General features: G+C 50.1%; 1 protein-coding gene across 1 annotated transcript in view; it reads right to left on the bottom strand.

Annotated features, from left to right (window-relative positions):
• The window catches only part of SEZ6L (seizure related 6 homolog like), a 177179-nt gene that overhangs the window by 105809 nt on the left and 57331 nt on the right, over positions 1–14039 (bottom strand). The window contains exon 4 of the mRNA XM_033098415.1: positions 418–574. Within this exon, the coding sequence (XP_032954306.1) occupies positions 418–574 (157 nt within the window). The remainder of the gene's footprint in view (positions 1–417; positions 575–14039) is intronic.

Below are 14039 nucleotides of genomic sequence, written 5' to 3'. Positions count from 1 at the left end.
CCAGGGTCCTCCCCCGGCCCTCTCTTGTTCCTTGTGCTCATACATGTGTGGCATTGGAGCCTGTGTCGGTGACAGAGAGTAATGCCAGCCTGTGGCACGAGGCAGAGGGACTCCTCTTAAAATAAGACAGGAGCCCCAAAGCCCAAAAAGCTATTTTTAAAGGAGTTCTGAATGTGTTTGTTTTTAAAATATCATGAAATGGTTATTACCAACCTTTGTTTTTTTCCTCCCGTCTCTTTCCCAAACAGGTGCAGTGAGATTAGCGGTAATTTAAAAAGCAGGATTGCCTCTGTGTCAATTTCTTGCTAATGAGCAAAACACACCATGTAATTGCAATGTATTGAAGGAGACAACAATACATTTTCGGCTGCTGTTTCAAATGCCGGGGCTCATTTGAGCAGATGTTCTGAGACTCACGTTCCAAGACGGAGGAGTCAAGCTCAGAACAAGAAGGTGACGTGTTCCTTTCTTTCTCCTCCATCCAGTGCCGGTTTCGGATGGCATAAGGCAAAGTCACATGCGTGCCTTTCGTGCGAACGCTGCTATATTCCGGGAGGTACAGCTGATAGGACACCTCAAAACCAGGTGGGGCAGTCATGAGAGGGGTGCATGTGTGCCCCACTCTTTATCATATAAAGCGTTGATCTCTGGATCATGACAAGGCCTTACGTTTTGCTTGGACTTGCAAAAAAGCCAGGGATGTCCCCTGCGAGCCATGTGACCCTCACACGTGACCTTAATCTCTCTGAGTGTCAGCCTCCTCATGCCTCAAATGGGGATAACAGTACACAACACAGGTCGTGAAGATGGAATGGATGAATGAACAGGCCTGGATACTCTTCTCTAAAGTATCCACAGGGATCACTCCCTCACCTGGGTGCTTGGACCCCTGCTGCACGTCACTGTCCCCTGTCTGCATCTGGCAGGGTCCTTTATGCGGGAGAACTGGTGGACATGGACGTACAACATCACTATCTCTGTGAGGTCTTCCCTGACCACCTCCAAGCTCCATGAGGGCAAGGATTCGTGGCCTGTATTTGTCTTTCACCGATGCATCCCAAGTGCCCAGAACAATGCTTGGGACATAGTAAGTGCTCAATTAATGTCGAATGAATGATGCATATGGAATACCTAGCCTTGTGCCCATGACATAGCCGTAGCTCAACAGGTGGCAGCCTCTAAGTTATTATTTACATTGCTGCAAGCAAAGTGTTTTCACGTTCAGTGTCTGCTGTCTGCTAGGCATGGGACCATATGCTTTTAAATGCATGATCTTCTCGGTTCCCCCCAACAACCACGTAAGGCAGGTACTATTATCACTCCCATTTACCAAAGGCTCAGGGAGGTGAGGCGACTTGCTTATATTCACACAGGCGACAGGAGGCAACAGCTGATTCTACATCACCTTGGTCTGAGTTCCGAGTTCGCTTTTCTGCACCAGCCCCGTGCACCAGGTGCCTGAACATAGGAAGCACCGGATGAATGGAACTTCCTTCTTATCAGCGAGGACAGGTTGTTTGGTTGGAGGCTTTGTAAAAAAAGAGTCAAACGTGAGACACGGGAAGGCCACAGAAGTCAGAGGGAACAGCATGAGCAAAGGGGCGGGGGTCAACCAGATGTATTTCTTGTGCATCTACTATGGGCCCAGTACTGGGAAGAGTGCATTGGAGATACACAAGGAGATCACGTCTACCAGGGGATGGGAGGAGAAACAGCCCGTGAGACACCAGCAAACAGGAAAAGGAGTAAAATAAATTCCACAGTTCAATGACATTTGAAGCTGGAGGAGCCTCAGCCTTAGGCTGGTTGAGGGAACCTGACCTCCCTAACTTGGAGCTACGCTGTAGCTGGGGGTTGCGAGGCTGTTGGAAGTTGGGGAAAGAAGAGAAGGACACCGAAATGAATGGCTTCCTGCTTGGGCAGCCCAAGGTCACACGAGCAAATCAAGGATGCATTTTCCCAGTGTGGAACATGACTAGAGAATGTTTTGCACCCAAGTGGGATAAACTGCCCGTTGGATCTGAGGAGGAGGCTTCATGGGGAGCCTTGTCCTAAATCGGTACCCCGAGTGGCTCCAAGGCTGAGGGAAAGAACGTGGGCTTCACAGTCCTGGGGGCTTGGGTTCAGATGTGGACCCACTTCTCACTAGTCTCAATGTCCTCGTCTATAAAATGAGGATTACCACAATGCCTTCATGCACTTGGTAGATAAAATGATGCTTTGTGAATGACCTGAAAGAAACAAGGAGCAGAAGCCTGACTGACAGTGCTCAGGAAGGCCCCCAGCACACTGGTTGCTCAGCCAGGAGGTGCTTGTTGACCACCTACTACGTGCAAGGCACTCAGGTGTGTACTGGGATGAGGGGCTTAACGTCACTGCCAAGGGCTCATCCCACGGCACCCTCACTTCTGGAATTCTCACGGGACTTTCTGTAGTTCCTATCCGGCAGTTCAAACATGGTGTCCTGGTTCCCTTGAGAAGCAGGCTATCCGAGTGGTTAGCAACAGGAATTTGGGTCAGATGGGACTGCTCTGAAGCTTGATTCCTTCCTAACTGCATGAACCTCAGTTAAGTGACTGTGGGGCCAGTGTCCCAGAGAGCAGTTTCCAGGCTCTCGGCCTCACGTGGAAAGGTGCTGGCTCGGGTAGTAGATGGCCGTCACCTGTGACTAGTTGGCCATCAGCTGTTACCGGTTAGCCATTAGCCACTGATATAATTGCCGTGGCTGAGCTAGCAAGCGCGGATTGCAGTTAGCAAGGGGTTGATTGGTTGGTTGGCAGAGAAGCGGACAGAGGATTGCGGCTAGCAGTGGGGTTAGCAAGCTTGGATGGTGAATTGCAGATCATGTGGATCCCACTTTCTGTGTGTCATCAGGCCGCCAGCGAGACTGGGGTGCAGGAAGACCCCTCATTGGGGTACTGGCGGATGTTTGCTTTTGTGTCTCATCGAGCCGCCATCGAGAATACAGTGGTATGACTCCCCTATGTATGGCTCCGTTATTCCTTTTAGGCCTCACCATGTCCTGCGTTCTGGAGCAGGGAGCGGGAGCTGAGTCCCTGCATGACAGGGACTAACCCTCTCAGAGCTTCAGGCTCGCTATCTGCAAACCAAGGGTAAAAAATAGGACCTGTCTCCCTGAGCTATTGTGAGAATTAAACGAAATCACTTATGCGGAGCCTGGCTCACTGTCAGGGCCCGATAAACAGCTGGTAGGTACCACGATTTTTGCTCTTATTGTTGTTGTTGAGGCACTTTCTCGATTGTGCCTCTTACGCTGCTGCCTCTTGAGAAGCGGGGTCTGCATTTTACTCTCTTTGGCATCTGCGAGTCATCAGGACCATGCCTGGCTCATTCTAGGTGCAATTCCACAGCTTTGGAGTAAACGAAGGAGTGATTGAACGAATGCCATCTTGTCATGGGGCCATCTTCATAAACACGGTTCCCCAACTTTTTGCTTCTTCCAGATGGAGCTCGTATTTTTAGCTCTGACTCTCCCTTCTGTGTTTCCTCTCCCGAGTGCTTTGCCTGATGGAAGTTCACAGTAGGTGCTTATGAAATAACAGCCTATGTGCCTGTCATTACTTTGGGCTAAATGGTATCAAGGATACAACCTTGATGTCTACAGCATGCAGCCCAGAGCCAGTCCAAAGCCACCGTAGCCCTTCTGCCCTCTGCCCGGGCCCCCTAATTGATAATGGGGACCTGATTTGCTCCATCTCCTGCCCTGGGATATCAGGAAGAACCCACTTCTTCCGCCTCCTCCCTGGCACTTGGGCCCAGCAGCTCCTCCATCACGAATTACCCCAGGCTGCAGGCCCTGATGGTAGAAAATGAATATTCTGGATGCTTTTCAGTTTCCAGATTGATTGGGGACAAATGGGAACTCGGCCCCCTCAGCCAATCACCCAAGGCAGTCAGCTGTAACAAGGTATGCACTTAAACAGCCAGCGTGGGAAATAGCATGCCAGCACTCTGCTGATTAAAAACAAATTCCAAATCGTCACTCCCCACAGTCGTCTGCTTGGAGGACTGGGAGTGGGTGGGGTGGGGTCGGGAGGGCCGCGGGGGCTTCCTCGGTAGCCACAATGGTTTCATCATGGCAAAAGTCATCAATCATTCAGTTGCCTGCTTTTATTAATCCAACAATAAGAGTACCACTTAAGAAGAGCTTTTGTTGTGCCAAGCACTTTACATGTATTCACTTGTTTCATTCTCCCAGCAATCCTGCAAAGTAGGTACTATTATGACACCCATTTTGCAGATGAGGAAACTGAGGTGCAGAGAGGAGAAATAACCTGCCCGGGTTCACCCATCTGGTAAGTGGCTCTAGCGCCCCCTCTGACATCTTGACAATCATTCCATTTGATCCTCATAATAATCTTACGAAGTAGGACCTTGTTTGTCCTTGTGTGACACGGAGGGGAGCTAAGGTGAAGTCACACCTTAAAGAGCCGAGCCGGGATTTGAAACATGTAATGTGGCACTACCGAGAGGGCTTCTAGAGGGCCGGTGGAGCACAGGTCAGAGCTAACCTGGCAGCTTCTGGAAGGTGGGATGGTGAGCTGAGTCCTGGCTGAGGCAGGCGATGAAAGGGGGAAGGCGTCCCTGATGGAGCCTGAGTGTGAGAGGGACCGGTGTGTATGGGGGACTGGAGTGTGTGTGCTTCTGCCCGGGAAGGAGAGGAGGGGGACGCTGGAAGGGCTGTGGCTGTAGCAAGGTCTGAGAGGCTGGCAGTGGCCATGCCAAGCTGGGCCTCAGAGCTCAGAGGTCAAAGTTAAGATATCATCCTGAAGGCAGCATCAATGAATTTCAAGCTGGAGAACCCTGACCATTTTGCTACCAGATGCAGCCTTAGTTTTGCTAAGTATAGAATCCCCATTAGGGTTTTCAAAACCCTTACCTACCTCTCAGACCCTGCCTGCCACTCCTTTCAAAGATCATTAGGGTCCGGGGACCCCAGGCTGGGAACTGGCAGTTTCGTTTATACAGTCGTCCCCCCTTATCCATGGGGGATATGCCCAAGACCCCCAGTGGGTGCCTGAAACCATGGATAGTACCAAACCCTAGATGCACTATGTTTTTTCCTATACGTGCAAGCCTTTCACTTCATAAAAGCACCCATGGCTTCTCTTTGGCATATCTGAGTTGCTGGCATCACTACTCTTGCACTTTGAGGCTATTATTAAGTAAAGTAAGGGTGACTTGAACACAATCCTGCGATTCCAAGACCGTTGCTCTGATAACCGAGAGGGCTACTGACGTGTGGGTAGCGTATGCAGCGTGGATACGCCGGACAAAGGAAACATTTACGCCCTGGGCGGGACAGAGACGGAAGGCGCGAGATTTCATGACCATACTCAGAATGGCATGCGGTTTGAAACGTATGAATTGTTTATTCCTGGAATTTTCCACTTAATATTCTGGGACCGTGGTTGACCTCAGGTAACTGAAACTGTAGAAAGCAAACCCGCAGATAAGCGGGGACTCTCGTCACCACCTTTTGGAAGGGCCCTTTGGAAATAAATGCTACAACCAGCCAGACTTAATCAAGTCCATAACCTCGAACGGTTTGGCCACCTACCTTCCCTATTCCCAGTCCTAATATTTAATAAACTCCGCTTCCCAGACAGACCAACTAAACACCTAAATAAATGGTATATATATATATATATATCTTTTTTGGAGAGCCATGGAAATGCCTGAGCCACAGTGTGAGATCGTATATCATTCAGGCATAAGGAGGTCTCAATACCACCACCGTTCTCAAGCAATTAGAGGGTTGGCCCCTCTTGGTTTAGCGCCAGGACCTAACGGGCTGGCAGTGGTGACTCTCTGGAGATGAGCGGTGTACTATACTCCAGTCTGCCTTCAAACTCCCAGTCAGGGTCTCAGGGACAAGTTGAATGGCAGGGGTAGGGGAGATGCTTTCCCACCCTGGACTTGCAAGGAATTGTCATCCCTGAGACACTGCTATACCAGGAGGAGGCCATGGTGGAAAGCAGCCAGGTTGAGATGGAGACTGAGGCATTGAGGAGTGGGGGGTGCGGGGGCGGTGAGACCCAAATGTCTCCTCTGCAGCGAGGACCTGGAGGGCAGGACTGAGGGTGGGCCAGGGCCAGGAGGCGCCTCTGAAGTGGTGAGAGCATGGCCCAGGTCACACGTCCAGTCACTCATGCCTCTTTATGGGGCTTCTCTGTTATTTGACAGCCACAGGGCTTCTCTCTAAATCTGATCCTGTCTCTTCTTTCTCTGCTTCGAATCTTCCAGTGGCTCCCACATGGCCCTCAGGATAAACACAGATGCTTTTTAATGACACAGGAGGCCCTCCAGAATTCTGGGCACTGTGGAGATCTGTGCTCTAGGTATGCGGAACTACTGTAGTTCCCCCAAAAGGGCCAACTGTGCTCATCCCCCAGGCCTTTGCCTAACCTATTTTCTTGTCTTAGAGTGTCTGCCCTTCCTTCCTTGGTTTAGAATGTCTTCCCTCCCTGGCTAATGTCTATTTATCTTTGATATTTGGTACAGGCGTTACTTCTTCCAGGCAGTCTTCCGGGAATACATCCATCTCTCTGCTGCCCCTGCCCCACCAGGGTCCCACCATAGCTCACTGACTTGTCTCCTTTCCTCTCCGGCCTGGCAACATCCTGAGGGTAGTGACCGTGGCTGTATCTTGTATGTCCTGTGTTCCTACCAAAGTACCCGGCCCATGGTAAATATTCAGTAAGTGTTTGTTGACTGCACAAATGAAGAATTAAGTGAATAAGTGAATGCATACATGGATAGTCTGTGACAGTGGTTCTCAAGCAAGAGTAAGTTTTGCCCCCAGGACATGTGGCAATAGCTGGAGACTTTTTTGTTTGTCGTCACTGGTGGGGAAGATGGGGAGAGGTGCTACCGGCATCTAGTCGGTACAGGAGCCAGGGATGTTATCAAACATCCCGTGATGCACAGAAAATGCCCCAAACAAAGAATTATCCAACCCACAATGTCAATAGTGCCAAGGTTGAGAAACTCTGCTTTGTGTATCAGGTCCTACGCCCACTACTGTAGGACATGAACGAGAAGCCATACTTCCCCTACTAAGTTTATAATCTGGTAAGGCACTCAAGAGCAACATCCGAGAAACGGCTGGGAAACAGAATCGGATAGGAACACTTATCGAACGGGCCCACTCTCAGGCATGGGGGGCTATCTCTACCCATTGAACTCCTACTTATCCTTCAAGATGCAGGTTAGATATCACCTCCTCTATGCAGCCTGCCCCCTCTCTCTGCTGCTGCAATTTCCATCGCACTGTCCTATAGTTATTTCTACATGTGACTGTCTCCCCTCTAGTTTGAGGACAGGGCTGGTGTCCTGATTGCCTTTCTGTCTCCAGCGCTTGGAGAATAGTGAGTGCTTTACTAAATGTTTGGGGGAAATGAACCTTAGAAATGGGACGACTGCAGCCATCAAGCCAACAACGGGTTTCCCTACCTTCGGGAGCCTGGGGGACGTGTGTGTAAGGACCACTGCTGCTGAGATGCCCAAGGGTGCAGATAGCTCCCAGTCCCCCTTCCGACCTGACACGGAGGACAAAGGCGGTTCTGGGCTCTCAGTACTTTGTCACTGCCATGGCTGCCAAGCCAGAGAGCAAGACGTTCTCCCAATGAGCACGTCAACTAACAAGCTATAAATTAAAAAGGAGGGAAAAAAAAAAAAAGATCTGCTAATTCCAACCCACTCTATTTTTTCCTTGCAGCTGCTTGGGAGGGAATGCACTGTGACTTTCAGACGGAACATTTCTTTGGCTGAAGTTCCCTTCTCTCTGCCTGCCAGGTCATTTCCCTCTTCCAGGGTCCAGCTTGGTTGGAGCTGAGGGAGTGTGGGCTTTGAGGTCATGCGGACCTGGGGTCAAATTCTGGCTCTGTCACTTGGTAACCTTGTCTGTCTGGGTCTCAGTTTCCCCGCCTGTAGAATCCCAACTTCTAAGCAGTTTGAGGGATCACGTAGGCCTTGGGGGAGGAGGGTCTCCCATGCCTTCCATTTCAGCATCTCCCAAGTACCCGCAGAGGATCTGAAACCAACTGCAGGACGCTTCATTCAAAAGGGACGCAGGGCTTCTGATCCTTAGAAAGAGATCTCCCCATTCCAGGCTCCCCGTCGCCAACCCTTTCCCTCAATATTCCTTTGCAATCTTGGAGAATATTTACACTCTGATCTGTCCGGGACAAAGGGCCTCAAACATCACTTAGCCACACAAAGCGCCCACTGCACACATGAGGAAACTGAGGCCGAGAGAAGCGAAGGGAGCTTCGCCGGGTGTCACAGAGAGGGCCGCAGAGGGCTGGACCTCCCGGCCTCGCTCAGGGCGCTGCGTTTTCTCCTTTGTGCTAATAACAGTGACATCTGCCACCACCGATTAAATGCTTACTCATGTGCCAGGCACTGAATTATCTTAATACCCTCGGAGGAAAAAACCCACAAACCTCTAAAAGGAAAAGTTGATACACTGAACTCATTAAAATGAAGAATGTCGGCTCTTTGAAAGACACTGTTAAGAACATGAAGACACGCCGCAGATGGTAACAGCTATTTGAAAATCTCCTACCTGATAAGGAATTATATCTAGAATATGTATTTCTCAAAACTCAACAGGAATACAATAAGCAACCCCCCAAAGTGGGCAGCACATTTGAACAGGCGCTGCCCCCCTCCCCCAAGAGATATGGATGGGCCACAAGCACAGGAAAAGATGCTCAACATTATCCGTCATGAGGAGAATGCAAATCAAAACCACAATGAGACACCCTATTGAAATGGCTGAAACTGAAAAGACAGGCAGTCACAAGTGTTGACAAGGGTGGGAAGGACCTGGAGCTCTCCTACCTGTGCCGGGGGGTGTAAAATGATGCCACCGCATTGGAAAACAATTAGAAAGTTTCTTAGAAAGTTAAGCCTACACCTACCTACCATACAATCCAGCCATTCCACTCCTAAGTGTTTACTGAAGAGAAATGAGAACACGTGTCCAGCAAGTGATGTGTACACATGTCCCTAGCAGCCCTGCTCGTAATAGCCCCAAACTAGAAACTACCCAACTGTCTGTTCAACGGGTGATTGTCTGAACAGACCACGATATGGTCATACGAGGGAATACCGCTCAGCAAGGAAAAGCGATGAGTGACTGAACCACAGCAACATGAGTGAGTCCCCAAAAACATGACACCGAGTGAAAGAAGCCAGACTGAAAAAAAAAATAGGGTACTTACAACATGATTCTATGTATAGAAAATTCTAGAAAAATGCAAACTAGTATATCGTGGCAGTGTTGCCTGGGGAAGGTGAGGGGTGGGGAATGGGAAGAAATAAGAGGAAGGGATTTTGACAAAGGGGCAGGGACACTTTTTTAGGATGGATGTGTTCATTATCTCGATTATGGTGATGGTTTCACAGATACACACACACACACACACACACACACACACACACACACACACACACACACACACATATACATGGTCCCCAAACTTATCAAATTGTACATTTTACACATGTGCCAATTATACTTCAATAATAAAACAATAACTCTGGGAAAACAGCCTTATGAAGTCAATGCTATTTTACTCCTATTTACAGAAAGATAAACTGAAGGTCAGAGAGGTTGGGTCACTTGCACAGTGTCACCCGGGTAGTAAGTGGTAAAGTTACGACGCAAACCCGGGTGGTCTTGGCTAATAAGCCTCACATATTATCAAATTGCTAGGCTACTCTGCCCCCAGTCCCAGTGGTTTGATTATCTGTCACATTACTGGTAAGACCTGGAGGGAAGAAGAGGGAGGGGGAGAGAGAGAGAGAGAGAGAGAGAGAGAGAGAGAGAGAGAGAGAGAGAGAGAGAGAAGAGTCCTGTTGTGATTCCTTTCCCTCATCCCTCCCCCACCCCCGCTTTCCCCGGGCTACCACTGATCTGCTTTCTGTCACTGTGCTTCAGTTTGTATCTTCTAGAATTTTATATAAATGGAATCATGTAGTATGTACTCTATTTTTTGAACTGGCTTCTTTCACTCGGTATAATGGGTTTTGAGATTTATCCGTGTTGTCGACAGAGTTGGGGAGACAGGGAGTGAAGGAGAGAGAGAAGGGAAGGGCGGGGGAGAGGGAGAGAGAGAAGGATGGAGGGTGACCCATCCTGTGGACACCCCCCCCCCAGCGCCGACCCTGACCCCAGACAGCACTGCACAGAGCACTCGCCCATCCCTCTCCATCCCTCCTGCCTGAGGTGCCGCCACCACATGGCTTCTCCCCTCTCCTAGCTGATCAGAGGATTGAGGGGTTATGCTGTCCAGCACCTGCACTGACCAACATCAAAGCGGGTCCCCTCCAAGCTTCTCATGGCACTTAGAACACCATGGCAGCGCCTCACCTGGCCCACTAGTCCCTGGCTGACTGGCCTCCCCTCCAGTCCTGCCTCCTGTCCCTTTGTACCTCCCTCCCTCATGCCACCGCCACCGTGGACAACCTGTCTTTTCACAGTGCCTCCCACGCTTCAGAGGGGAACTAATCTGACGCGTCAGGAATGGCTCCCTTGCTCCTGCTCTCGGTTCTGACACTCGAATCTTCACAAGGCGATCAGAGGGGTTCCTTAAAGTGTCAAAGGGCTCATTCACACCCCTCTTGTGGCCTCCAGTTCCACTGAGAAAAAGATCCAACTCCTACACTAGCCTCAGAGCCCCATGGGGACTGGCTCCTCCCAGCTCCCAGCCGCGCCGCCTCGTGTGCTCCTGTCTTCATTCCCAAGCCTTCTTCTCCCACATCCTTCTGCACAGTCTCACAACCCTCCTCACAACCCAGGTCTCAGCTCAAAGCTCACCTTCTCACAGGTGAACACCCTTGTAGGGCAACACATTTACCCCCACCAACACTCACACTTACTCCCCCTTGCACGGTCGTGGTCACAATCTGAAGTCACCTTGCTTTTTTATGCACTTACTTATTTGTCATCAGTATCTGTGGTTACATCAGAGTCTCATAGGTGCTAAGTACTCAATAAACACATGTGAAATGAGGAACGGGGGTGTGATCTGGCACATTCACCCAAGCTTGGAGAAAAGCTGTGTGCCATTGGTCCACACGCTTAGCTTCTCTGAGCCTCAAGATTCTCATCTGTAAAATGGGCACAATAGACTTCCCTTCCTCATGGTCGTGTTGTAAGGCATGGGCCCCGTACAAAGATTCCTATTAATACATGATGTCCTTATTATTATTATTACTATTTCTTCCTTGAGTGTGGAGGGTTCAAATTTGGACTTGGGGAAGCTGCTACAGGGCCTTTCTCTAGTCCCAGTCCCAGACAAACATGTGCCTTCTATCTGCAAGAATGGGCTGGGGAGAACCACTCCACACATGACAGGATGAAGCAGCTCCAAGAAGAGGCCTCATCTAAAGAAAGAACGCAAAACTCCCCTGATGTGGCAAGGCTGAGAGAGACAAGTTGGTTTCAGACAATATCTAATTTGTATTCTTTGAGCGATGCAAAAGGACACTGCATTTCTAAAAAGGGAACAATCGGAGATTAGGGAAGATTGCTGGGAGAGAAAACCTTGTTTAAATCTATTACAGAACAAAAATGGTCTGTGGGTTTTGAATGAAAAATGTGTGTTCCTGCTCCCATTACACATTAACCCGTGGCAGAGCACTGCTGAGTACAAGAGCGGGGTGCATGGGGTGGGGGTGGAGAGGGACTGATAGCTGACATTTATACAGCGTTTTTAAAAGCCCTGTGCCAAGTACTACCTTGCAGGGTCCGTCTGAAGCTCCAGACCGCTCTCTGACACGGGCATCACCATTTTACAGATGAGCAGACTGAGAATCAGAGAGAGGTTAAGTAGCTTGTACAAGGTTACACAGTCAGGCAGGTAAGACTGAGATTTGAACTCATGCCTCTCGGTTTCCAGAGTCCAAACTCTTAGCATACATAGGAGTGAGTGTGTGTGTGTGTGTGTACTGGTGCATGCACGCATGTGTGCACATGCATGTGACTTAATGACTTTTAGGGCAGGAGGAACCCCAGAGGTCAGTGCATATGGCCATTTCTTTCGTAGATGGGGAAACTGAAGCTTAGTTTGGGGGAGGAATTTTCCCAGGGCCTTGCCTGATTGAAACCAGAAGGAGACAAGGAATTCTGATTGAACAGAGGGCTTACCAGGGGTCAGGCACAGTGCTAAGCCTTTCTAGTTATCTCCTCATTCACTCCATGAGGAGGAAAGCACCCTGTGCCCATTTTACAGAGGAAGAAACTGAGACTCCGAGAGTCTAGGTCATTGTTTAGGGAGGTGGTGGAGCAAATAGGTGGCAGAGCTGGGATTCAAACCGAGGTCTGTCCCAATGCCTCATGGAGTGCTGTTTGGAGACCCTCTGGCAGGTACCCTTCCTCTCCATACGTGTGTCCCTCATGTCACAGGACACCAAACTGGCTCACCAGGATCTTCCATCTCCCCAGCCTTTGCTCAGCTGAAGGCTAAGGGCCAAAGCTGGGGTTGAAATTGGTTTTGACCAGTAGCCACTTGGCCTCAGGGGGCTTGGTTGAGGCTTCCGCATCGTGGAGGTAGGAGAGGGAGCTCAGAATGGTTTCTGTCTCTGCCAAGGCACAGGGCAACATGGAGACAGGCCAGGTGATGGATGACTTGGCTCCTGAGGCTTGACACCACGCCATTCGCTTTGAGGCAGCACTGAGGAGTGAAGAGAATCAATTTGGGCAACCTGTCTACTTCCAGGGCAAAACTTGAGTGGAGTAGAAACCGGCCCCCTAATGCAAACTCTCTCTGGACAATGGCTGCTGGTCAGATGGAGGGGTCCCTTACAACAGAAAGCCCTGCGTAGGCTTCCCAGTGCCCTGAGAAGAAAGCGAACTCCTAGCCTGGCCTGTGGGTGGTGGCCTTTAGTTCACCTCCTTTGTCGACGTCCATGGTCTCCATTACTCCCTACACTTTCGCTGTACTGGCCTTTTTTTGGTTCCTTGAACACCTCAAACTTGCCCCCTCCTTAGGCCCTCTGCGTTCACCGCTCCCTTCCTTGGAACATTCTCCCCAGTTCTTCCCGAGGCTCCCTCCCTCCCTTCACTCAGGCATCTGTTTGCTTTCAAGTCCTCTCCTCTCTGACGCCTCACCTGGCCACTCCCATCACTGGTCACCACAGTCTGTCTCCCTTTCATTTCCTTGAAGGATTTTCTCCAAAGTCCTGTCCTCGCTGCATCTTCTGTTCCTCTAGCTGTGTGTTAAGTGTTTATTTCCTGACATGGCCTATTAGAATATTAGGGACACAAAGCTAGCTTGTCTGTCTTGCTTACCACGTAATCCCAGCATTCATCCCTGTACCTGGCACAGAGTTGGTGCTCAATAAATATTCGTTGAATGAATGAACAACCTGCCCAAGTTCCCACAGCACATGATAGCTGGTGCAATCCGGGCAGGCTGCATGGAGGAGAAATCCTTTTCTGTCTCTTCTACCTTTACAATCAAGGAATATCCCTCCACTGGTTACCTTTCCCCTCCCTCAGTTTCCCCAATTGTAAGCAGGGGCTTGATGACACTGTTCTCATGGCCCCACCAGCTCTGACTCTGGATTCTATGAAACTGCAGGTTCTTCTTGTCTCATTATCCTTGGCCCTGCAGCCAGCGAGCTGAGTGGGCGGACTGCCTGTTCTGGGGATGTCGAGGCCGGGGCTATGGCTCATCCCCACTCCTACTCAGCAGGAATTTTTGCAGCAGCTGAGGGCTTTGTTCACCGCTTGTCAGGGATTTTGTCCAGCACGTTACGGCCAAACGCTGTGCCATGTGCATTAAGAACAACCCCAGGGCAGAGAGAGAGGGCTTAATTTAGCAAGCGTGTGTGGGCCCTTGTTTTCTTCGGGAACCTCTTCTGACTTGTCTTTCCCGGCAGAGCTGGGGCATTTTCACCTGCCCTTGACTGTGCAGCCCCTGCCTGGCGTCGATGTAAGGGTTTCTTAGTTCAGTGGCACTCAGCACTGGCTGAATGAGCTCTGAGTCACCAGCAGAACTTCC

This window comes from Rhinolophus ferrumequinum, chromosome 25, assembly GCF_004115265.2.
Source record: "Rhinolophus ferrumequinum isolate MPI-CBG mRhiFer1 chromosome 25, mRhiFer1_v1.p, whole genome shotgun sequence".
Lineage (NCBI taxonomy): Eukaryota > Metazoa > Chordata > Mammalia > Chiroptera > Rhinolophidae > Rhinolophus > Rhinolophus ferrumequinum.
Note: the sequence above shows the minus strand (reverse complement) of the source record. Positions and strands in the feature narration are given on the sequence as shown.